Genomic DNA, 25,344 nt, shown 5'->3' on the forward strand with positions numbered 1-25,344 from the left:
GTGAATTAAGTAATACATGTATCTAAGAGTCCTTTTTGGTTTAAAAGGTTGCTATACTTGATTATCTTGACTGTATCTTCAGGATGCTCTAATCCTCAGAGTGTCAGTTCATTCCTTTGAAGGGAGAAAGACAAAAATTGTTCAAGTGATCGTGACTTAAATGCAAAGTTAAATTTATTTTATGAAAGTAAATGAGAACTATGCATAGGAGCTATACATAGTGATTGTATTTAAAAGATGATAAGTTCTATTTTCAACTCTCCCTTTCTTCCTCCAGCTTTCTTTCATTCTTTCAACTGTTACTGTGCCTTTCTCCTGTGGGAAAATTCTGTGTTGAGTAGTAAAGACATTAAAATGAATAAACCTAAATTAAACTCAATAACCTCTCTTCTCTCTACTCTCTTTCTCTTACACACACACAGACACACACACACACACACACACACACACACACACATACACACACAAATACTGCAGGGAATGAACTAGGGCTCAGTTAAAATGTACCTTATATTTTAGAATGGGAGATAAATGTGTTAACTAAATTTTATACACAGTAGAGACAGCTGCTGTGGCTTATGCCTATAATCCTAACTACTCAGGACGTTGAGATCAGAGTGTCTCTGTTTGAATCCAGTCAGGGCAGAAAAGCCTGTGAAACTCTTAATTCCAATTAACCAGCAAAAAGCCAAAGGTTATGACTCAAAGCCAAAGGTTATGACTCAAGAACTACAGTGCCATCCTTGAACAGGAAAAAAACAAGTAAAAGCTAAAGGTCATGAGTTCAAGTTCCAATACCAACGACCAACACACACCACACACACACACACACACACACACACACACACACACACACACACACACACACACACACGTACACATATGGAAGTCTTCACTAAATGCTATACTAGAAGAACTTCTCTAAAGTATAAAATCTGATCTTATCATTTCTATGTTCAAAATTCTTCATTCTATATTTAACTCACAGGATAAACATCAAGACTCCCGCTCATGGTGCTTGCGCAGGCTCATCAAACCCCTACCTGTGTCCCTTTGTGTCTGCATGTACAGGTTCCCTCTACTTGAGATGATCTCAGGCTTCTGTGACTGCTCATACTTTTCCACTCCTATAAAGCCTTCTCCGAATTCTATTTTGTAAATGAATAACTTAGTTATCAGAAGTGGCTCATTAATTTGTTCTGTCACATGCAACCTTTATTTACTTGTGTGGGTACTTATTCCCCAATGCCCAGTTCATAGGACTATTGTGATTGTAAATAAACAAAAACACAAAGACCTTGTGCATGACAAATACACAGTCAATAAATATCAATGGCTTTGCCTAATTTCCCACTATTCTTCCGTGTAGTGCATCTTATTTATTATAAACTTAAGACATTGTGCTAAATAGTGGATTGCTCTGTCAGCTCCTACGAGATTATATGTTCTTTGAGAGTAGAAACAATTCATCTTTCCATATATACCTAGTGGTTACTGTAATTCCCAACTTATGGTTATTATTTCATGAACATAAACTCATAAACATGAGTCTATGGAGGAAGATAAATCTAATTCTTCCTGTGTTGTTACAGAAAACCTGAATCTCAATTCATCTTAGTAAGTGTGGCATTTGAGGGAATAGTAGTGATTTTAGGCACAAGGAGAGGCCAGGACAAATCATAGAACTTGAAAACATGGATGGGAATTCATTCCTGAACAAAATTTCTCAATTTGTAAAAATGTATATTAGCAATAAATGCCAGCATGCATGCACAGGTCCAAAATCAAACTCCTGGCTAATCTTAGGGCATGGTACACTATTTAGCAGTTGTTCTAACCAAAAATTTGAGAGAGTCCATGATTGCTTTCTCTTTCTCTGATAGTCCCACATACAATCTATCAGCAGGCTTTGTCAACTTGACCGTCATCTTAACCATCAAAATATGCTCACTGCTCTCTGCTTCTAAATCCTATCCCATCCTTACTGAAGGCCTTTATAGTCTCACTCTGAAACTTCTGTAAAAATCCTTCATATCAGAGCAATTGGGGTCTTCAAAATGTCAGTGGCAAACATGATAATGAAAAGAAGGCTCAATATGACATTTTTTATATATAATTGGCAAAGAATTGATGATTGGTTGACATTTAATGAAGAAGATGAAGGTATATAATGTCACTTAATACACACTGCGGGCAGGGAGCTGAGTTCTAGTTTCTGGCTTTGGTAGCTGGGTAATGAGATAAACTATTTTATGTATATGACCATGATTAGTGTAGTAAAAATTTTGGTATGGAGTTATGAAATCAAATAATGAAAACTAATAAACATAAAAAAGGAGGATGAGGATAAGAAAGAGTAACAGGGGCAAATATGATCAAAGAATATTATATGCATATATGAAAATAACTGCAATGAACTACTTTGTACAATTAATATAGACTAATAAAAAATCTTTTCCAAAGAAAGCTTAATTTGTTGTGATATCAATGCTACGTTTAGCAAGGAGATTTCCTGTGAGTACCTGTTTCAAACCATATTTTCCATAATATTCTAAGTTACACTTAAATTGTTTAAAAAACTTGAAAATTTTAATAATCTGTGTATTATCAAGTCTTCTAGTCCATGAGAATATTTGTTTACACATCAAAGAAAATTACTATTATAGTAATAAAGGTAAATAGCCTTATTAAAGTATTGCTGTATGATAGGTATGATTTTATTAATCCCTGTGAGCATTTATATGGCAGATAACATTATCAACATTCTATTTTTAATAGTGAATAATCTGAGTGATAGGGAACTTGCACAGAGTGAACACAGAGTGACTAAATAAGATTTTCTTCTAACCCAAGAAGCCTAATACTTAGCCAGGACACTTCCATTGGCTATAGCTCATTTCTGCAGTAGAGTTATGCCATTCAGATCTAAAAATACCAATCTTTCTCTAAGCATAATTCTGAGATATTTCAAGTGATTTAAAAACAAAAGGCAAAAATATGGAGCCATTCCTGCTATGATCTTGTTTGAAAGAATTATGCTCTAATAAAGATATAAAACCAAGAAGAATAAAGGTTGATGTTGGCTCTGCTATTTTTATATCTTTATTTGACAGATATTTTATGCAAGTTATTTGGGTGTCAGATACTATGCAAGGTGGTAAGAATCCAAAGGCAAAAGAATACAGAAACTTTAACACACTAGTATCTTGGACATAGCAGTTTTCTTGAGCTTGTTTCCTCACATTTTTGGCAGAAATAATAAGTATCAATTTCTTGGTTATTCTGGATATTAAGCAGAATAAATGTATGTCAAACCTTCACAATGATATTTTAACATAATGTGAGTAGTCAAAACATTTCAGTTTCCCTCATTAACTTCCTATAGTTCTTAAAGAGATTGGTGGTGAACTAGACAAACTGTGAGCTCTGACAAAGCTTTATACTTCTAGGATAAATTATGTATTTGTGAGATGAAAGAAACTCCTCTTTGATTTTCCCATACGCACTAGAGAAAATTTAGACAATCAATTATATAAATGCTTAGAGACCTGAGGTGAGGCGAGGTGTTAGATAACTGCATCGTCTGGGAGTTTGGCATCTTGTTGATGAGTGAGACGCAAACACTAGGGAACTTGAATCATAATTGTCCTCAACAACTCAAGAGATATCCGTGAGTAAAATGAGAAGAGGGCACAGGAATTAGAAGTGGCCGCTGTAGTTCAAGTGGTAGAGTGTTAACCTTGAGTGAAAATGTCTATTGAGATGATGAGATCCTGAATTTAAAACCAATCAGGACAATTTCAGTTTGAGTAAAAATATAACTAACCAAAGCTGCAGATCAGTAGGTCAGGCCTATAATCCTAGCTACTCATTAAGCCAAGACATGGAGGATTGGGGTTTGAAGCTAGCTTTAGGCAGAAAAGTCTACAAGACTCCATTTCTAAATGTAACCAGCAAACACATCCCTAGCCATAAAGGAAATGTAAGTCAAAACAGCTTTGAGATTCCATCTCATCCCAGTTAGATTGGCCAACATCATGAATTCAAGTAACAACAAATACTTGTGGGGAAGTGAGGGCAAAGGAACCCTATTGCACTGTTGGGGAATGTAAACTGGTATAACCACTCTGGATGGTGGTTTAGAGGTTCCTCACAAACTCAACATAGAACTTCCCTATGACCCAGCCATATTACTTCTGGGCATCTTCCCAGAACATTGCAAGACACTCACACATCTATGTTCATTGCTGCACTATTCACAATAGTCAAGTTATAGAAACAGCCCACATAGTTTACAGTAGAGTGGATTCAAAAAATATGGCAAATTGAATTTTAGGGCTGGGAAGGTGGCTCAGTGGTAGAGTGCTTGCCTTGCATGCATGAACCCTGGGTTTGATTCCTCAGCACCACATAAGCAGAAAAGGCCAGAAGTGGCACTGTAGTTCAAGTGGTAGAGCACTAGCCTTGAGCTGATGAGCTCAGAGACCGGCACCCAGGACAGAGGTCAGGCCCCACGACTGACAAAAAAAAAATTGAATTTTACTCATCCATTACAAAGAATAAGATTATCCCATCTGAAGGAAATGGATGGACCTAGTACAAATCATGGTAAGTGAGGTAAGCCAAGCTCAGAGAGACAAATTTGTACATGTTTTCTCTCAATGTGTAGAAGCTAGATCTAAAATACACCTGGGCATAATAATTTACACAGGACTGTAGGCATTCACACACAAACAGTGAAACTAAAGGAGTATAGTCTGATGGGAGCAATCCAAAGGCATAACTACTCTGAACATTTAAAATGCTATTTATTAGAAGACATTCCAGGAAATGGAAACATGGGCTTATTTGTTGTTGTTGTTTCTTTGTTTTTGCTTTGAGGGTTTTTTTTTCTGTCTTTTGAGGAGGAGCAAAAAGGCACAGAAACGGAGGGGGGAAGGGTGTTCAAATGAAGTCATGGTGCTCACTGGCCACTGTGTGGAAAAGACTGTGCAATTATGCAGGGACGGGAGGGAGAAACTGCAGGAAAGCAAAGGAAGGGTGACATTGTCCAAAAAGAAACGTAATCATTTCTTGACTTATGAATCGATCGTCCTTCTGTACAACACCTTAAAAATAAATTAAATTAATTATTTTTAAAACACAGCAAAAATGCTAGTGGAGTGCCAGGCAAATGTGCAAGCAGACATCAAACAAGTAGATAAAAATCAGCCCCTGAGTTCAAACCTGATACTGGCAATGAATGAATGAATGAATGAATAAATAAATAAATAAATAAATAAATAAATAAATAAATAAATAAACCCAATTAATTTAAACAAAACTGGGAATTTGCTATCTTTTGTCATTGAAATATTTCAGAATTGGCATTACTTAAGACCTCTTACCTATATCTAGGTGTTCAGAAGTCTCTCTCTTTTTCTTCTTCCTATACTTACCTGTTCACCTCAGTTTGGGCTATTGTTTTATAGATAGGCTTTTTCCCCAGGAATAGAAAGAGCTCCTGGAATGTGACCTACTAGTAGCTCATAAGAGAGATCTTTTTGTGGTAATTTTAGCAAAATCTCAAAGTTTTCTGTAATTGAACAAATAGTCACATGTCCAAATATGAGACAATAACTGGGAGATGGAATAAACTTAATTTTCAGACTAGGATTTCACACCATCACCCCTATACACACACCCCAAGCAGGATGGCATGCTTACTGTTAGAGAAGGAAGGCAGATGATATCCTACATGAATCATTATTTTTACTTGAGGAAGGAACAGGAAATGTACTCATTGCCTTGTTCGTGTAACTGTAACCCCGCTATACAATATTTTTACAATAAAAACATATTTTAAAAAGCAGGAATAGATTCTTGATCTGCCAGAACTGACAGGTATTCTTCTGGAAGACAGACTACTTAGAAAAAACAGTGTTTATCTACTAGTCATGGAGGCGTGGAGGAGGAGGGAAATGAATGCATATCAACTATGGACTTTCTCTAAATCTAACACTTTCACAATGAAATTTGCCTTCAAACCCAGTATGCTTTATGCTCCTAATTTTGAATGTACATCTTCTACAAATAACTGTGCTCCTCTCATAAATGTTTTATCTGCTATTCTACAAGACTTTGAGTAACATGATATTTTTTGTTGCTTCTCTCATAATTTTGCATAAAATGCCATTGTCAATTCTCCAGAGAAGTGACATAAAAGTTTTTTCCACAGAGTAAATTAGCAGTATATCCTTTCCAGTTATGAAAACTAATAGACATTTATTTCTTCAGGATAAAGGCAGCTTCTTAATACATATATAAGTGATATATATTATATAATATATATCCTCAGCTCAAGTCTAAATGATGAAAATATTTTTATGCAACAAAGAAGCTTCCTGATAGATGATCTAAATGTCTGGTGGCAAGGCAGAAAAGAGCCTCCATCTAATGACAGAGTTATTTAGTTTTCTACCTGACAGCTGGAAGCTTAGATTTTAAACCGAAAGTACCTTAATGACTAGCATCTGGGAATTTGTCCCAGGATAAGTGCTGTCAGGGACTTTATCTGAATCGCTTTACTTTATTGTACTCCAGTTTTCTTTTCCTCCTGAAGTGAATAAGACTTACCTACTTCCTGAAAGTATTGAAATGACTGTAGTCAATAAAATTTGGAGTAAAAATTCTTTGCAATATAATATAATAGGCCAATATATTGGATAGAAGCATCCCATAGAACAAATACCCATTTTTCTTTATTATTTACATCTTAAATCTCAGTAGCACATTTGTTATAATTAGTGAATGATGTTAAGGCATTATTTTAAACAAGAGATAATTTTTAAATAAGACTCTTTTCTGGAAATAATAGTATATTAGTTGCTACCTAATGTTGTTTTCACGTTCCAGGACCCCTACTCAAAATACTATATTACATTTAATAGTCATATAGCTTAAGTTTCTTTTGGTTGGGGCAGAATATTGCTTTCCTTGACTTTGATAATTTTAACAATTTTGAGGAGTGCCAGTTCTGACATTTTGTAGAATGGCCACTATAACTTCAAATATTTTTTTGGTACATTTGCTTTTTCTTCTCCTAACATTGTAATTATATGTAAATAATGTCTTTTGAATTTTTCTAAAGTCCTTGGAAATTTGGTTCTGTTTTGTTCTTTTTTTCCAATTTATTTTTCTTTTTGCTAAGCATTACACTTTTAAAATACCAATATTTTGTGAGGCTAATCATTTTAAATGCTCATAAAATCTATCTTACAATTGTTACAGAGGAGGGAAGATACTACCATTTCTATTGACCATCTCTCTCCCTCCTTGATTCTTTCCTTAGCTGTGTCAAGTCCACTGATGAACCTAATGAAGGAATTTGTTTCTTTTTTTAATTTAATTTTATTGTCAAGATGATGTACAGAGGAGTTACAGTTTCATATGGAAAGTATTGGGCACATTTCTTCTCAATCATTATGACCCTCTCTCTCATTTTTCTCCCACTTTCTCTTCCCCCATTACCTTCCCTGTTCCCCCCCCCCCCAGTTATAAAGCTCATACCTAACATATTGTCTTGTGAGTATCACTGTTGTATTGGTTTGCCCTTTGTCCTATGTCTTACCATTGTTATTCCTCTTCCCTTCCCTAATTCAGATTTTGGAGAATTTTGAAGAATTTCTTAGTTTTCATTTGTCTGTTTGTATTACCCACCTTTTCTTCACATATTGCCTACTTTTTGTATTAATACCCTTAGCATATTAATTTGAGTCCAGTACCTGTGTCATATCTGAATCTGGTTCTGATTTTTGTTTGGTCATTGTGCTTTCTTTATGTTTTGATATGCTGTGTCTTATGCATCAGGTCCCAGGGATGGAGATAAATAGTCTACTGGGAGGATTTATATAAATCTTTCTAGCAATTAGGTTGTGCTGAATATTTTCTGTGGTTGTGACCGAGGCTTTTGATCCCTCTGTTATGTTTTGAACACTTTGTTGACTTTAAGCTCCTCTAAATTACTGTTCCTCAAACAGAAGCTGAGTCTCACACATAATGCATGTGCTCTCTGCTGCTGGAGTAGTAAGTTCCAGACTCTTATCATTAAATATCAGTCTTTATTGGGCCACTATCTTTAGCCTGTCACCTTGTCAAGGGCTTCTTACCTGTCCCCACTCTTAGTTGAGACTGGAAAACTAATGGGAGCTACAGTGGCAGCAATGTCCTTCCTTTGGGGCAAAGAATGCTGGTAAAAGTTTTTGTTCTGTTGAGCACTTTGGCTATGGAGATCACCTTACATATTTCATGATTAATGCTCTCCTCACCTACAAGACCTACAACTCTGGCATAAAAATTTGGTGAGCTCCTGGTGGTAAAACTCACCAACAAACTGAAGCTTTCCAAACTGCAGGCCCATTTCACGCTAGTCCACGCTCAGCCTCCAGTCATTCGGGAACACTGGCATCTAATTTTTTCCATCAGGTTATGACTCCAATAGCTTCTCTTCTGGGTTCTCCTATGCTCCTAGAGTTTTGCTTATTGGTTTGGTCCATGGCATCAATCTCTTTTGTCTTTAAGGAAAAGTCATTCATTTTTAGTTTGGCCAATGTTTTATTGTTCTAAGTAGAGGAATAACAATGTCTGAGATTCTCACATAGTTGAAGTTAGAAGAAATTTTTATTTTATTTATGTATACTAAAATATTTTAAAGCAAATATTTGATTAGATCAGAACAAAAAGGAGCTTTCATTTAGTGTAAAGGAACTTGATGTGAGCTGGGTGCTGGTGGCTCAGGCTGGTAATTCTAATTATTCAGGAAGCTGAGATCTGAGGATTGTAGTTCAAAGCCAGCCTGGGCAGATAAGTCTATGAAACTCTTTATTTCCAATTAACCACCAAAAAAACTAGAAGTGGAGCTATGGTTTGAGGGGTAGAACACTGGCCTTAGGCAAAGACCCACCAGATCTTGGGGTAGGGCCCAGGCCCTGAGTTCAAACCTGAGGACTGGTGCAGGTGCATGCACTTGCACACACACACACACACACACACACACACACACACACACAAAGTTGATATACAATGATATTACTGACTTATACAAGGTGATATAAAAATTTTATAGCAAGTATTTATTCTATTAAATTTATTAGATGATTAATATTAACTGTGCTTTCTCAGAATTTACAATTTCCTTTTAGAAACAAAGTTTCTGTTTTTAAGATTTTTTTTTTTTTTGTTGGTCGTGGGGCCTGAACTCTGGGCTTGGGCACTGTCCCTGCGCCCTTCAGCTCAAGGCGAGTGCTCTACCACTTGAGCCACAGTGCCACTTCCGGTTTTCTGGTGGTTTATTGGAGATAAGAGTTTCACGGACTTTCCTGCCCAGGCTAGCTTTGAACCATGATCCTCAGATCTCAGCCTTCTGAGTAGCTAGGATTACAGACATGAGCCACTGGCACCCGGCTCATTTTTAAGATTTTTACCTCTAAAATATACATGCATATATAAAACTTATCCTTTGTGGACAAAGCTTATAAAAAATTTCATTTATTTATACCATACAGGTATTCTGATATCATTATCAATAATCATGCTTTTGTGTTTTGATCTTGATAAAGTACATTATTTAAAGATTTCAGAAATACTAAGAAAGAAAAAGCTAGTGTTTTAGAAGCATAATCATTTTCAGTGCTTACAAAAGCTAGGTTGAGCCAGGTGCCAGTGGCTCATGCCTGTAATCCTAGATACTCAGGAGGCTGAGATCTGAGGATTGTGGTTCAAAGCCAGTCTGGTCAAGAAAGTCTATGAGACTCTTATCTCCAATTATCCACCAGTAAACCAGAATTGGCACTGTGGCTCAGGTGGTAGAGTGCTAGCCTTGACCTAAAGAGCTCAGGGCTGGCACCTAGGCCCAGAGTTCAAGCCCCACAACGGACAGAAACAAAAACAAAAAAACAAAAACCCACAAAACAAACAAACAAACAAAATCTAGGTTAAAGTCACCATTGATAGTGAAATTCTGAGAGCTCTAGTTGTTGCATATTTATACCATGATTTTTATGGCTATCCATCATGTTGAGTTAGGTACATATAACACTCTGATTTCTCCTTCTCTACAAATACATGCTCTTTCATACTGATTTTGCTTTTGCAGTTTCCATTCTTGACTCCCAGCCTTGTGGTTTGTGTTTTCTCTGCCTGGAATACTCTTATCTTTGTGAGCCCCTATTGCTCATTTGTCTCACCTGCAGGCCATTTCTTCTGGGAAACTTTTCCCATGCACTTACATTTCAGACCTTTCCTTTTAAAATGATCTCGAGAATCCGCCTTCTCATATACTGTAATTGTTCATTGTCTAAATCCCCCATCAGAATTGTAAGTCCCATAAGTGTTTGTCTACTTATATTTTTAGCACAGGAAAGGTGTTTGGTATATGGTAGAATCTTAATAAATATTTGATAAAAGAATGAATGCACTAATGTAAGTGATAAACTTACGTTTTAACTTCATTAAGACTATAGTTCCTCACTGTGATACATTTGGACAAAAATAGTAACAACGATTGGGTGAGAATGTTGAAAGTACGGTCATGCGTTGTATTCATTATCAACTGCTTTGTTGTACAACTGCTTACGGTAATAGGCAAATAAGTAAAATGGACTAGTAAGTGAAAAATGGAAAGATGTAAAGGTGGCAAATATCAAAAACAGGAAGACCAACCCCAGGTACCGTGACTCATACCTGTATTCCCAGCTACATGGAAGGTAATCTACAAGATTGCAGTTTGAGGCCAAGTTTAAGTAAAAACAGCAAGATCTCATTTCAATAAATGAAAAAAAAAACCAGGTACACACCTGTCATCTCAGCTATACAGAAGGTATAGGCATATAGTGATCCTGGCTGGCTAACTCAGAATGCAAGACAATACTTGAAAAATATTTAGAACACAAAGGACTGGAGGCATGGTACAAGTGGCAGAGCACCTGCGTAACAACTGCAAGGACCTGAGTTCAGTATCACCAAACAAAAAGGAAATCTGAGCATAGTTTTTCATACCTATAATCATGTCATGCAGGAATCAAAGGCAAGAAGATCTGGAGTTTAATGCTAGCCTGGCCTACTGAGTGAGACATGTCTCCAAAAAATACACAAAAAGATTGGGAAATGTAATACGCCTTTCAGTTTTCTCTGCTGGTGTCTAATTCTTCAAAATAAAGACTGAACAGTGTCTATTTTAGAGCATGACTATTTTCAAAATAGAGTGGTGTATATAGGTTACTGCTTTTATGATAGAAATGAAGAGAAATAAAAATTCATTTTCATAAAGAAGTAACAGTCTGATGAATTTTTAAATTGAATATACCACTTCTGTAATAGAGAAGAGAAGAAAGAGCAAGATTCTCTACATGTTTTTACATTGTTTTGCCTCTTTAGCTATATGAATACAATATATAATAACAAATAACATCTTTAAAATGCAATAAAATATACAAGAACGAGCACTAGAAAAAAATCTGTGTTCCTGATCACAGCACCCTGCTGCCTCAATCCCAAAACATTAATGAAATTTAAAAATAAAACCAGAATAATTAAAGCAGAGAAAGACTAAACATGTTTATGACAAACTCAGACTAAGCATGTAATTCTTCTTGAAATGTTGAAAATAATGTCCATTGGTTCTGAAAGTTAGAATTTATCACTCTAGGAAATCAGGCCTCACAGTGTTCTGTGAGCCAAGTCAGTATAAACCCAGGTTTCACAGTATTGGTCCATTTGAAAAGAAACTATAGCAGGACATTTTAAGTTGAAATTAAGAATATTAATGAAAATATAATTTCTTTATTCATAGGGAAACATATATAAGAGGCTTTTCCCCCCTCTTTCTCTGTTGACATTTCTGCTTAACATTATGGTGCTGGATTCAAAAGGAACTCTTTGCAATTGTTTAAAAATGTGGAAGCCTTTCAGGAGTCCTGCATGTGGTGCAAACAGTTTTTCAAAGCACACATTTGCACCCTTCCAATTAGGGCTGTAATTCAATGTTTCCTTTTCCCTTTTATATTTTTTCAACAAGGTTAAAAAATATAGCCAATGCATATGCTTGTCAATGCTTTTACTTGCTAGGATGCATATTATTACTTAACATCACTTACTTACCCAAATTATAAAGCAGTGTTACAGAGGCCTGACCTGTTCAAAATATCCCAGGATTCTAGTATAGTGCTATAGCCTTGTTCAGCTCATACAAGAGCCATAATATGTTCACCAATAAGAAGACACCATCAGTGTGTACATACTTAATTCACCAAACAACCCAGTGGTGGGACTGGAAATAATATGCTGGTTTCTGTTTTTCTTTTCTTTTCTTTGCCTTTGTTTCTCTCTCTCTTTCCTCCCTTCCTGTCTTCCTTCCTTTCTAATTTTTTCCCCTTTCTCTTCCCCTTCCTCCTTTTGTTTGAGACGAAGTTGCACTGTGTATACTGAGGTAGCCTGAAATTCTTTAAAACTCAGTGCTTGCACTGTAAGTCCTTTCTCCTGCCTGCCTGCCTTCCTTCCTTCTATTTTCCTTCCTTCCTTCCTTCCTTCCTTCCTTCCTTCCTTCCTTCCTTCCTTCCTTCCTTCCTTCCTCCCTTTTTTTCTTCCTCCTTCCTTCTTTCCTCCCTCCCTACCCCTCTTTTCTTTTTCTTTCCTGCCTCTTTTTCTCTGCTTAACATACCCCTTCTCTTCTTCCTCTCCTCCCTCCCCCCCCCTCTGTCTGTTTTCCTCTCTTCCTCTCTTTCTATATGACAGTACTGGGGTTTGAACTCAGGGTTTTATGCTTGCTAGCTAAGCTCTCTGCCACTTCAGTCACACTTCCAAATCTATGGCTTATTTATTATTTAAAAAGCATACCTATGATAACTAACAGCTTCTGCAGAGATAAAAGCATACTTCTCTCTCCTCTTAAGCCCATTTTTAGTATTGATCATGCAATCTTCTAGAAAATGATAGATGTTTATCAAGGTAGTAGGCTAGACATAAATATTCAAACCATATACATTTATATTTCACCAGACTGAATACATTGACATGCTATTACTATAATTTCGTTGTTATTATCATAGTCATAATTAGCACCTTAAACTTTTCTTTCTTTTTGAACTCATTGTATTATGTAGATAAATAAACAAACATGAGCAATTGGGTTGTGTTTTAAAAAAATCAAAAGAGAACAATATACAAGGTTGAAATGACTTATTTATTTTCTGTTTGTATTATTTCAGATGATGGAAAATTATCCTTTGAAGAATTCAAAGCATATTTTGCAGATGGAGTGCTCAGTGGAGAAGAATTACATGAACTCTTCCATACCATTGATACACATAATACTAAGTAAGGAACTTCTATTTTATGACTAGACTGTAAATGAAGTAGGGAGTATGAAGGAGTCCATATGTGTGGAGAGGTAGGGCAAAGATGTAGAGAGTAAATTGTAGAAAAATGCTAACCTTTACTGAATTTTGAGTTATGCCTTCTTTAAAAATTGAAACCAACTGACCTTCAGCGAGCTCTCATAAAGTTGTTTTAGATTGTGCCCTTTTGGAGAATGTAAAATAGAGATAATAAATCATCCTAACCATATCATTCCTAAGCAAGTAGAATCCTGTTTTACTTCATCATCTGAGTTTTCTTTGTTTAAAATTTGACCTAAGCAGAAGTGGTGCTGTGGCTCAAGTGGTAGAGAACTTGTCTTGAGCTGATAGAATTGAAGGACAGCACTTAGGTCCAGAGTTCAAGCCCCATGACCCCCCCAAAAAAAATTGAGCTAAGCTATTCTTTAAAAATTCTTTAAATTCATATATATTTTTATTGTAAAGATACTGTATGGAGGGTTTACAGTTACATGAGCAAGGTAATGAGTCCATTTCCTATAGAGCATTGTTACCACCTCCTTTGTTTTCCCCTATCATCCTTTTCTTCCCCACCTCCCCAAACTCCTCATCCTCCCTTCCTCCCTGCCCCCGCAAAGTTGTAAAGTTCATTTTCAACATAGTGTCTTGTATATCTCATTGTTACAATGGGTCATCCTGTATTCTTATTTCAGCATTTTGATATTTCCCTTCCCCTCCCCAAATTAGAAAAATGTATATACAAGATGCAGGACACTGGAATCAGATACAGTGACAACTGGGGTTGTACCATGGGGAAAAACATACAAAAGAAACAAAAAAACACATAGTACATTATAAGTACATTAAAAAGAACAAGAAAGATCAAATCTCATATTCTTATCTTAATGCATTTTTCCCTATCAGTCGTGGGGCCTGAACTCTGGGCCTGGGTGCTGCTGTCCCTCAGCTCTTCAGCTCAAGGCAAGTGCTCTACCACTTGAGCCACAGTGCCACTTCTGGCTTTTTGTTTATGTGGTGCTGAGGAATCGAACCCAGGGCCTCATGCATGCGATGCAAGCACCCCACCACTGAGCCACCTTCCCAGCCATCTTAATTTAATTTTTAATTTTTAAAATTTTGCGCAGTCACACTTCCCACTTACTTGTTCTCCACCAGTCACATAATTTCTCATTTCCATTTTTGCATACATGCCTTGAGTAGTATGATTTTATTCCTTTTTCCATTTATCCATATCCCTCTTAACAGTTTTTCTCCATTCAAAACATGTTTCAACTTCCTGATATTCATCTTGTTAAACTATTAAATGTTCAAAAGGCTTACACCATGTATTTGTGGCAGTAAACTGAGATGAATTTAGAGTAAACATCTGGACAATTTAGGTATGTTGAATTCCAAGCAGTGTCACCTGAGAAAGGCAGGAATTGTGGGACATAACATTATCTCTGAATAGTGGATGTATAGTTGTCTATTGATAAATTTATTTTGCTACATAAACCTTTCTTTTGCAAACATAGCATTTACGAAGATGCTCTTTGTAATCTCACTCTGCTTAATAGTATAAACTAATGAGGACTTTAGGGTAGAAAATAACAGACATGTGATACTTATTTTTGGGTAATTTAACCAAATCTTATTATTTGGGATAGTAGTGATTATAAAATTCTGATGTGAAATATACAACCCTGTTTTAGCTGTGCCTCGAGACCCATCAAATGTGTCTACCACTTGAACAATCCCTATCTTGCTTTAGGCAATGTGTTGAGATGGTTCCAGACAGGGAGCCAGCATGCTGAGAAAATGCTCTTTAACTATATATACAAACAGACATTTTCTTGAGGCAAACTATTAAGATAAAAAATTAAAAATTTAATCCACATTACTCAAGTGTCTGCATATCTTTAAAGTAGTAAGTTTCTTTGCTAAGTTTAGTTGATTACTAAATTCTCTGGTAAATGTCTTGAATATTTTCAGAAATTATATCAGAAATAGTATTAATGAATAACTGACTTGGAAGTTTTCCATTCAGTTGAACAAATCTACTGTAGCATATCTTTAGTAGGCATTCAAGGTACACAGGAACAGCTTTATGGTTTAGTGTAGAAATAGACTCACTGACTGACCATTCTAATATATCATACTATGACTCAGCTTCTGAGTCATAGTATGAGAAAGCTCAGTTTGTTAGGCTCAGGAACTGTGCATGGGAGTCGATTCATCCTGGAAAAGTAGAAATTGTTTAGGTGAAAAGAAGGAGGAGATGGGGAGAGTGGAGAAAGAATAATATTCCAATCAGAGAAAAGCCTGGAAGTACAAGGTGAGAAAAAAAGTGACAGTTACTTTCTGATGGCCGACATGCTAACTGTAAGGCTCAGGGAAAGGAGATGGTTGTAGAGAGCAATCAATGTGCTGTGTCAGAAAGAACTGATATTCTGTGACTACAGAAATACCTCAACTTTATCTTGTACACCAAGAAAAACTAGTAAAGAACTTGAGCCATAGGGCAACACTTCTATAAGTCACTGTGGTCTGCCAATGGACAAGTTTTTAAGGAGTAGAAATGGAGGAAGACTACAGGGGATTTTAGTTGAATCTTTACATTGCTACTGGAAAAGAATGTTCATGGTGAAAGAAAGGAAGTTATACTCTACCCTTATGAGAAAGGATAGCTTAGATTCTTTGTGAATCAGGTATTAGATGTTGGGATGCTGATACTCCATGCTGATTATTTCTTCCCTCTTTAATTCAGTGAAAAGGTTTAACCATATCTTTGTTCAGAACATTTATTGAAAAATCATAATTTTAGGATTTGTTATTATGAAGATTTTTCAATACATATAAATGTTAATGAGAAATAAAGATCTTATGCACCTGATTTTGGTATTTTATCCCTTTTGTTACATATTTATCAGTTTGGGTTACTTGATGATAAAATTAGCTAGTGTATATGTAATTTTTTATATAATAACTCCAAAGAAATAATCATTACCATTAGTTACTTTTATCTATTAGTAACAACAATATATAGGTTCTGATAAAGGATGTGCAGCTTAATTTGGAATTAAAGTATATTAGTTGGAGACTTCTGAGTTATATCCATGAATTATTTTTCTTTCTTTTGAAGAGCATGCCATTGGCCTGCTTCAATCTTTTATAAAGTGTAATTCAAACTTTGGCATAAGAATTTCAGAGTTTCGTTTTGAGCAAGTGTAACTTTCATCTTTGTGTGACCCAAGTTCTAATTATTTTTTGTTGTTGTACAATGTGTGCCAATCATTTCTCTCTTGCCAAGTACCTTCTATGAAAGTATAATCTCTTTTCAAATCCTGCCACTGCTGTATATCCCTAGCCACTCCAGTGTAACTGAGTGCACATACAAGCTTAAATAATCTGATTCATGTATAATTTAAAGGAACCAGCAGTTTTTCTGTCTCTTTGTTCATGAGAACTTGGAGAGTCAGAGTCCATGAACATCCACTCTGAGGCCCTCGTGGCTACCTGGTTGCTACCCCTCTGATGTCTCTGGTTTAACTCTACCTCAGAGACCATTAAGTCAGCATCTGCTTAATTTACTGAATTTTTTGGATTGTATTTGAGTAAGGTTTTGCCCTTTACAGAAGTATACATTCCATTCTGTGCCAATGGCTCATGTCCGTAATAGTAGATACTCGGGAGGCTAAGATCTGTGGATTACAGTTCAAAACCAGCCCTCCAGAAAAGTCTATGAGAGTTTATCTCAAATTAACAAGAGAAAATGTGTGGGTCAAGTGGTAGAGCACTATCCTTGAGCTAAGAAGCTAAGGGATAGTATGCTGGCCCTGAGTTCAAGCCCCATTACATCACACACACACACACACACACACACACACACACACACACACACACACACACACACACACATTCTAAGATTTTCTTAGTTCATTCCTGCCATTAGTGGAAACCAATCTCTTCACTACAAATGGTATAATTGCCATATTTTTGTTTGTTTATATGTTTGCATTTGGGACAGAGTTTCACATATAGCCTAGACTGGCATCAAATTCATAAACCTTTTGCTTCTTCCTCTCAAATGCTGGGATTACAAGTATATACCACCACACGCAGTTTGGATACTTGCCACATTTGCCACATGACGTAAACACTTTGAAGAAAGAAGGAAAGAAGGAAAGAAAGAAAAAAAGAAAGAAAGAAAGAAAGAAAGAAAGAAAGAAAGAAAGAAAGAAAGAAAGAAAGAAAGAAAGAAAGAAAGAAAGAAGGAAGGAAGGAAGGAAGGAAGGAAGGAAGGAAGAAAGCAAAGAAAGGAAGAAGGGAGGTGAGGGAGGGAGGGGAGAAAGGGAGGGAAGAAGGAAGGAAGGAAGGAAGGCAAGAAGGAAGAAAGGAAATAATTAGGACATATTTCACTAATAATATTTTGATGTTTTATTTTATTGGAAAGATGCTGTAAAGAGGGGTTACAGTTACATGAGTAAGGCAATGAGTACACTACTTGTCGATCATTGTTACCCCTTCCCTTCCTTGTTGTTATCCTACTATTCCTTTGCAAATAAGTTTTCAAAACTTATCTTACTAGTAAATTTTCATATTTTCAATTTCATAAATTTTCATATGAATAATATTCTTAAGATATTTACTTGATCCTGAGAAGTCAATTTTATTCAGAAGAGTAATTCTAGCTAGTATCTACATTGTAATACTATGGAAATATTTCAAATATCAAAATTAGGTAGATTATTTCTTATAAAATTTTAACTATTTCTCTTTCATTTTTCTCATTTATTATTTGTACTTCCACTTGAAAAGATCAATATCTTCACTTAAGAAATTGTCTTAAGAGAACTTCACTGCAATCGGCTTTTTGTTTCCCTAGAACTACTTGTCGCATTTTTTAGACAGAATCTCCTTTCATAATACAAATAAAGTAAAGCAAACTCCAAACCTATTCAACCTTGTAAGAACATAGACATTTAGGAGTATACAATGATTTCTGTACATAAATATTACCACTGTTGAGAATATTTCAGGTTTGACTTAAAGAGAATGTTTCAGTGTATTTAAAAGATAAACACATATACTAGTTATTGCAAATAAGGGAAACCTATGTTTCTTTGGGCCTGGCTTACTTCACTTAATATAATTTTTTCCAAGTCTTTCCATTTCCTAACAAATGGAGCAATGTCATTCTTTCTGATGGAGGCATAGAATTCCATTATATACATACATATATATATATATATTAAGAAAATGTGGTATATATATATATATATATATACCACATTTTCTTAATCCATTCATCTACTGAGGGGCATCTGGGTTGGTTCCATATCTTAGCTGTGGTAAGTAATGCTGCAATGATCATAGTTGTGCTGGTATATGTCTGGGACAAACAGAAAAGGTCATATAAGATGATTTAAGCATAATGAACCCCAAGATAGGGACACCGGTGGTTTTTTCTTCCCTGCTATTGTTTCTAATGTGTTTATAATGTACCATGTGATTTTTTTGTTGCTTTGTATGTCCCTCTCCCACTATATAAACACTGTTTTCACTGTATTTGATGTTGGTATAATTTGAGGAGGGGAAGGGAAAAAACAAATTGTTTTAATAGGAATACAGATTGACCCATTGCAACAATGAGATATATAAGATGCTATGTCAAAAAAACAAACTTTACAATTTAGTGGTGGGGTGGGTAGTGGGGTGGGGGAGAGTGTAGCTGAGGAGGTGGGAGGGAAGGGATGGTAGGGGAAAAACAAAGGAGGAGGCAACAATGCTGGATAAGAAATGTACTCATTACCTTGTTCATGTAACTGTAACCCCTCTGTATAGTATTTTCACAATAAAAACCTTTATTTAAAAAAAAAAAAGACAAGCAGGAAACCCCTATCCTACCATGAGAAGGAATCTGCCTGTGCGCTGTGGTCATTTTCCAGTTTGCTCATGAACAGACTTGGACTTACTACTTGGATCATCTCATTCTAAGGAGAATTCCATGAATTATCATTTGTTTTGTATATAATATATTCTAAGTCTTCTGACTGTTTGGAAAGAAATTACATTCCTGAGCAAACAGCCTGAATATTTTCATTCAGAGCAGAGACTTTGGAAATGGAAAGGAAACTTCAGTCAAATTAGAAGAAATTTGAAGCCCAACTTTCCATACAGTTTTGGACTTTTTTATTTTAAATTGATACATTTTTTTCATTATTTTTAGACTTGAACTGTTTTCCCATTTTTTCTTACATAAAGTAATTGGTAAGGTAAAGAACAAATGACATACACTTCTTCTGTATGTGGTACTTGGAAGATGTAAAACAAATAAGAAAATGGTTAAATTGTAAGCTTAAGAATAACTTTTACTTTTTAACTTCTCCAAATCTTCAAGGAAGTACATGTAGGTTAACACTTCAGAATAGTTTGAAAACTGTCATTCTACTTTACTGAAACTTTCATAATTTCGTAGATTTTTGTTCTCCTCTTATTAACTATCTTCTTTCTGAGATAAATATATGTAATCTTTCTTTTTCTTAAAATCATTATTACTCTTCTCATCATTTCAGTTAATTTTACTTAACGAAGCTCTTCCAGCTGTATGAAATGTTTTGTTTTTGTGTATATGTGCCAGTATTAGTGCTTAAACTCAGGGCCTGGGCATTCTCCTTTGTTTTTTTTTTTTTTTTTTTCATTCAAGGCTGGTACTCTACTACTTGAGCTACAGCTCCAATTACAGCTTTTGGGTGGTTAATTGAAGGTAAGGGTCTCAGGGACTTTCCTACCTAGGCTGACATCGAACTATGATCCCCACATGTTTCCTGAGTAGCTAGGATTATGAAATGTTTTTTTCTTTTTATTTCTTTATTTTTAAATAAGTTTTTTATTGTAAAGATACTGTACAGAGGGGTTACAGTTATATGAGCAAGGTAATGAGTACATTTCCCATCAAGCATTGTTACTTCCTCCTTTGTTTTTCCCCTACCCACCCTTCCCTCCCACCTCTATAACTACATTTCCCTCCCTCCCCCTCCCGACCTAACTTGTAAAGCTCATTTTTCAACATAGTGTCTCGTACATCTCATTGTTACAATGGGTCAACCTGTATCCCTATTTAAGCATTTTGTTTTTTTCCTTCTCCTCCCCAGGCTAGATGAAGGGCACTAAGATCAAATACAGTGAATACAATTACAGACCTGGCTTATTAAATGTTTTTAATTATTTTTGTTGTTTTAGAGGTAATAGACAGCCTGTTACCTATGTCAGGTAATAAGTACATTTCCTTTGTTTTGCATAGTATTATCTGTTCCATCGTTCTCTCTCATTCCCTTGTCCCTATCTCTGCCCTCGAGTTACGTGGTTAACTTTCATCAATGTCCAATGCAGCTAGCGGGCTCTACTGCTGGATTTTTTCACCCATTTTCCCCTGATTCTGTGCCCTCCTCCTACTTTCCCTCAGATGTGTACATGTGTACACCAAATATGAGGTAAAGAATACAGAGTCATCAGAGAATGAAAAGACAAATTAAGAAAAGGCCCTTTGTTTCCTTATCTTTGGAGTTTGTTGGGTATTACAACTTGGTGATTTTCTCCTAAGACTATCCTCTTTTGGTTGCACTGTATGTGAGCGTCTAGAATCCTGTATAATTTTCCATAGCCTCTTGCATTTTAAATCTAACTTTCACATATCAGGCAGCACACATGCCATTTGTCTCTGTGATCTTGGCTTACCTCTCTCAACATGATTTCTTCTAATTCCATCCATTTCCCTGAAAACACCATTATTTTATCCTTTCTAATGACTATGTAGAATTCCATTGTATATAGATACCACATTTTTTGATCCATTCATTGGGGCATCTAGGTTGTTTCCATATCTTGGCAATTGCAAATAATGGGGCAATGAACATGGATGTGCTTTTAAATTTTTTTATTAAATGTTTTTTAAACACATATTTTCTCAACTCTTATTTAGTTACTGTTCAGAAGAGATTCTGAGAGCTTTAAATATTTATGTCTATGAAAAATAATACTGGCAAATATAAATATACAGTTTGATAGCTTATAAAATGGGATCACCAGGCCAATTAGGAAATGAGTAAATAGAGAAGATTATTAGGGCTAGAGAAAGCTTCCATAGCTCGTAGAAGGTGCATTTCCTGATCAAAAATCCAGGTTGTCCCTATTTTGCAGGTAGTTAGAAGAAAACATAAAAAATTAACATAAAGTTTTGTGCTATTATTCATAACACAAACTCAGGAAAAGGTTTCCCAGAGACACAAAAAAACTACTTCTGTTACAGTACTTTTTAAGAGTTCCAGATTGTCTGGGCAGACCGAATGTTAGACCAGATGGAAGTTTTGTTCATGGTTGGAAATTGACCTTAAGAGAAAAATATCCTTGTACCCTCAATCAGAGACCTGGGCTAGACATAGACTGCTGTACAATTCAGATCAAGCATTCTGTGCTTCAAACTAAAATAATTTGGGGATGGTTAGCACTGAGATCTCAACCCAGGGCTTATTAAATCACAGAGGCATACTACAGCAACAGAAATATAATCACCACATAAAATGAGCTGGCCATACAAGTTTCAAAAAATTCTCTGCTACACTAAACTATTTTTTCCATCCATTCCCACTTAGTTTTGCTCTTTAGGGCCATTCAGAAAATGAATATTTTATGCCAAGTCTTTCTAGTACTTGAAGACAGTTTTTATGCACCAATGATGAGATAAAGCCCCATAGTAATTGAGAGTAATTATATCAAAGGATTTGTTTCAGATAGCAGACTTCTGCTCTTTCTCCAACAAAAGAAGATTTTTTATCATATATTTGTGCGTGACAGTTAAATCCCAAAGCTTGATGAATCAGTTGATAAAGACACTTTCTTCCTTGAGTTATTCTTCATTACAGTGCTTACATGTAGACATAGATGGTTAGAAGTTTTTTGTTTTTTTCTTTCAAAAAGAAAAGTGGCAGGGTCAGCATTCTGTTGTGATTATGAAGTTCATTACAAGTAGGGGATGATAGATCACCCTATTGATAAACCCCCTATACCATCTTCAACAACTGAAGACTTAGAAAGTAACACCAAATTAAGTGTCTGGAAAAGAGAGGAGGATAAGGTTTAATCCCAGGTGCTAACTCAACAAGCATGACATGACTGAAAGGTACCAAAATTAGAAAGCTGAAGATGGTGTGGGCTGTATGCCAAAAGGGCAAACTGAGCATCAAAATCCAAACTGCATCTGGGCTAAAATGGAATGGAAAGCCACTGCTGCAGGAATTGAATTCCCACTCTTCTGACTGGATGGGGAGCCCTGGCAGATGGATGGTCCAAGAATTAACCAAAGACTAAATCTCACCATGAGGAATTAGCAGGGATTGGAGTACGGGCAGAATCCTTAGGACTGGCCTATAGTCAGGCATTAAGTAGCCTTTCTTGGAATAAGCAGATAAAAAGCCAGCAGATATGTAAGCTATTTTCAAGAGAGAGATGACTTTCAGAATGCTGTGCACAATGGGGGTAAATGCAGTCAGAAAATCCATAACAATTCAGAGGAAGACAAAAACATTCTTCTCACAGATTTCCTTCAACATCGCCTAGACCTTACTTGACAAAAGTTATAGGAGGGTGAATAGGACTGTGGTAGAGAGTCATTTACTGGTTGAGAGTGACAGAAATGTAAGTTAAGCTGACTTGTGGGAATTATTATGTGGCTCATATGTCAGATAAGCCCTGAGTTAGGTTTCAGATGTGCTGAAGTTAAGTTCCCAAATGGTGATTCTGGGAATCTATCTGTCTTCTATCATCAATCACCTTTTCTTTCTCTATATTGACTTTTATCTTGGGAAGAGTTTCTTACTGAGAGATCAATATGGTCACTAGAAGCTCAAGGTTCGTATTGTTACCAGTTTGGCAAACTCTATGAGAGACTACCTACTTTTCATTTCCAACATTCCCAGCATATATAGTCTGGGAACACATCATCGCTTTAAGGAAAATATATGAAGTGAAATCAGGATAGTGTTTTATAATATAAGCAGAATAGATTCTGATCAGGCAAAGCTTGAATCTCCTACAGATCAAATAATTGCTTAATAGGTCTCAAAACCTTTCATTTATCATCTTCTTTAGAGAAGGTAATTCTCCCTTTACCAAGAGGACAAGAAGCTCAGTAGAGGTTAAATTCCAAAGAGTTCTTATGAAACATGAGGCCTATCAAGAGAAGCTTATGTTATCTGTAATGGAAAAGACCACTTCCTGGGAAACTATTATTTAAACAGACATCCTGATCCCACTGACTCGTTCAGAGTCCTAGCCTCTTCACCCTCACTCTTTTTGTCTATTTGTGTCTGTTCCTAGAAGTCCTGCTGTACCACATCTCACAACAAGCATGCCTGTGCTACTCTTTGTAGCTTCAGAGTCTGCCAAAATATAGACATTGTATTGCTTGTCCTTTATTCCTTTAGTCTTTGTTCAGTTACATACCAAATTTAGATATATAAGCAATTCTCACATGTGACATTATCTTTATTTGTTGATTAAGCATTCGAGGGAATAGTGTGCATGGCTAAGAGGTCCACTACTTGCATATATCCTGTACACATTCTTGTAACTACTGACATCTTACATTCTTACCATAACTCATCTAATTTATTATTCAGTCTCCAGTTATTATTTCCATTTGGCCATTAGAACTAGCTTCTACATTTCATTATTATGCTTCCTTAAAAAAATCATAAACAAAAAATAGTATCATAGCAGGGCACCGATGGCCCACACCTGGAATCCTAGCTACTCAGGAGGCTGAGATCTGAGGATTGTGGTTCAAAGCCAGCCCGAGCAGGAAAGTCCATGAGACGCTTATCTCCAATTAACCACCAGAAAACCAGAAGTAGCCCTGTGGCTCAAGTGGTAGAATGCTAGCCTTGAGCTGAAGAGCTCAGGGACAGCACATAGGCCCAGAGCTCAAACAAATTACCAAAACAAACAAACAAAATATATTTTTTGTTTCATTAATTACCCCATCCCATTTACTTACTTGTAGCATCTTTTTCTCTAGCTCCTAAAGATTTTGAGAAAAAAAAGAGATAGTTTTGCTTTTTTGTTTTGTTTTGTTTTTGGTCAGTCATGGGGCTTGAACTCTGGGCCATGGCCCTGTCCCTGTGATCTTCAGCTCAAGGCTAGCACTCTAACACTTGAGCCATAGCACTGCCAGTTTTCTGGTGGTTAACTGGAGATCAGAGTCTCACGGACTTTCCTGCCTGGGCTGGCTTTGACCCACAATCCTCAGATCTCAGCCTCCTGAGTAGCTCAGATTACAGGCGTGAGCCACCAGCGCCTGGTTTATAGTTTTGCTTTTTAAGAGTTCCTTTGGAAAACTCTTTTCATTAGCACTGTGAGGACAGGGCAAAGGGCTAATCCCTGATAAAGAGTATGAAAGTAGCAATGTTCTACTTCATAATTAAGAAGGTTAACATTGTTTGAAAGATTTGTAAAGGAGATAATTTTAAGGTGACATGAAAATATTTTATCTTTGGTATAATGTCAAAAATAAATTGGTTCTCACTTTCACAGATTAAAGATGGTAGTGAAGCCAAACTTTATGTCAATGTATTTCATGCTAAGTTTCTAAAAAAGTATTTAATTTCAAGCTGGGCATCTGTGGCTCATGCCTGTAATCCTGGCTACTCAGGAGGCTGAGATCTGAGGATCTTGGTTCAAAGCCAGCCCGGGCAGGAAAGTCTGTGAGACTCATCTCCAATTAACCATCAGAAAACTGGAAGTGGTGCTATGGCTCAAGTTGTAGAGTGCTAGCCTTGAGCTGAAGAGTACAGTGATAGCACTCAAGCCCAGAATTCAAGCCCCACAACCGACCAAAAAAAACCCCACAAAAAACAAAAAAAACTTAATTTCTAAATAAAATGTATGATTTAAAATTAAATAGAAAATACACTTATGGGATGTGTATATGTATTAATTT

General features: G+C 36.1%; 1 protein-coding gene across 1 annotated transcript in view; it reads left to right on the forward strand.

Moving 5' to 3' along the window:
* Necab1 (N-terminal EF-hand calcium binding protein 1) overlaps window positions 1-25,344 on the forward strand; it is a 145,196-nt gene that overhangs the window by 13,748 nt on the left and 106,104 nt on the right. The window contains exon 3 of the mRNA XM_069991034.1: window positions 13,242-13,350. Within this exon, the coding sequence (XP_069847135.1) occupies window positions 13,242-13,350 (109 nt within the window). The remainder of the gene's footprint in view (window positions 1-13,241; window positions 13,351-25,344) is intronic.

The sequence above is a fragment of the Dipodomys merriami genome, unplaced genomic scaffold (genome assembly GCF_024711535.1).
Source record: "Dipodomys merriami isolate MVZ:Mamm:240054 unplaced genomic scaffold, mDipMer1.0.p SCAF_4, whole genome shotgun sequence".
Lineage (NCBI taxonomy): Eukaryota > Metazoa > Chordata > Mammalia > Rodentia > Heteromyidae > Dipodomys > Dipodomys merriami.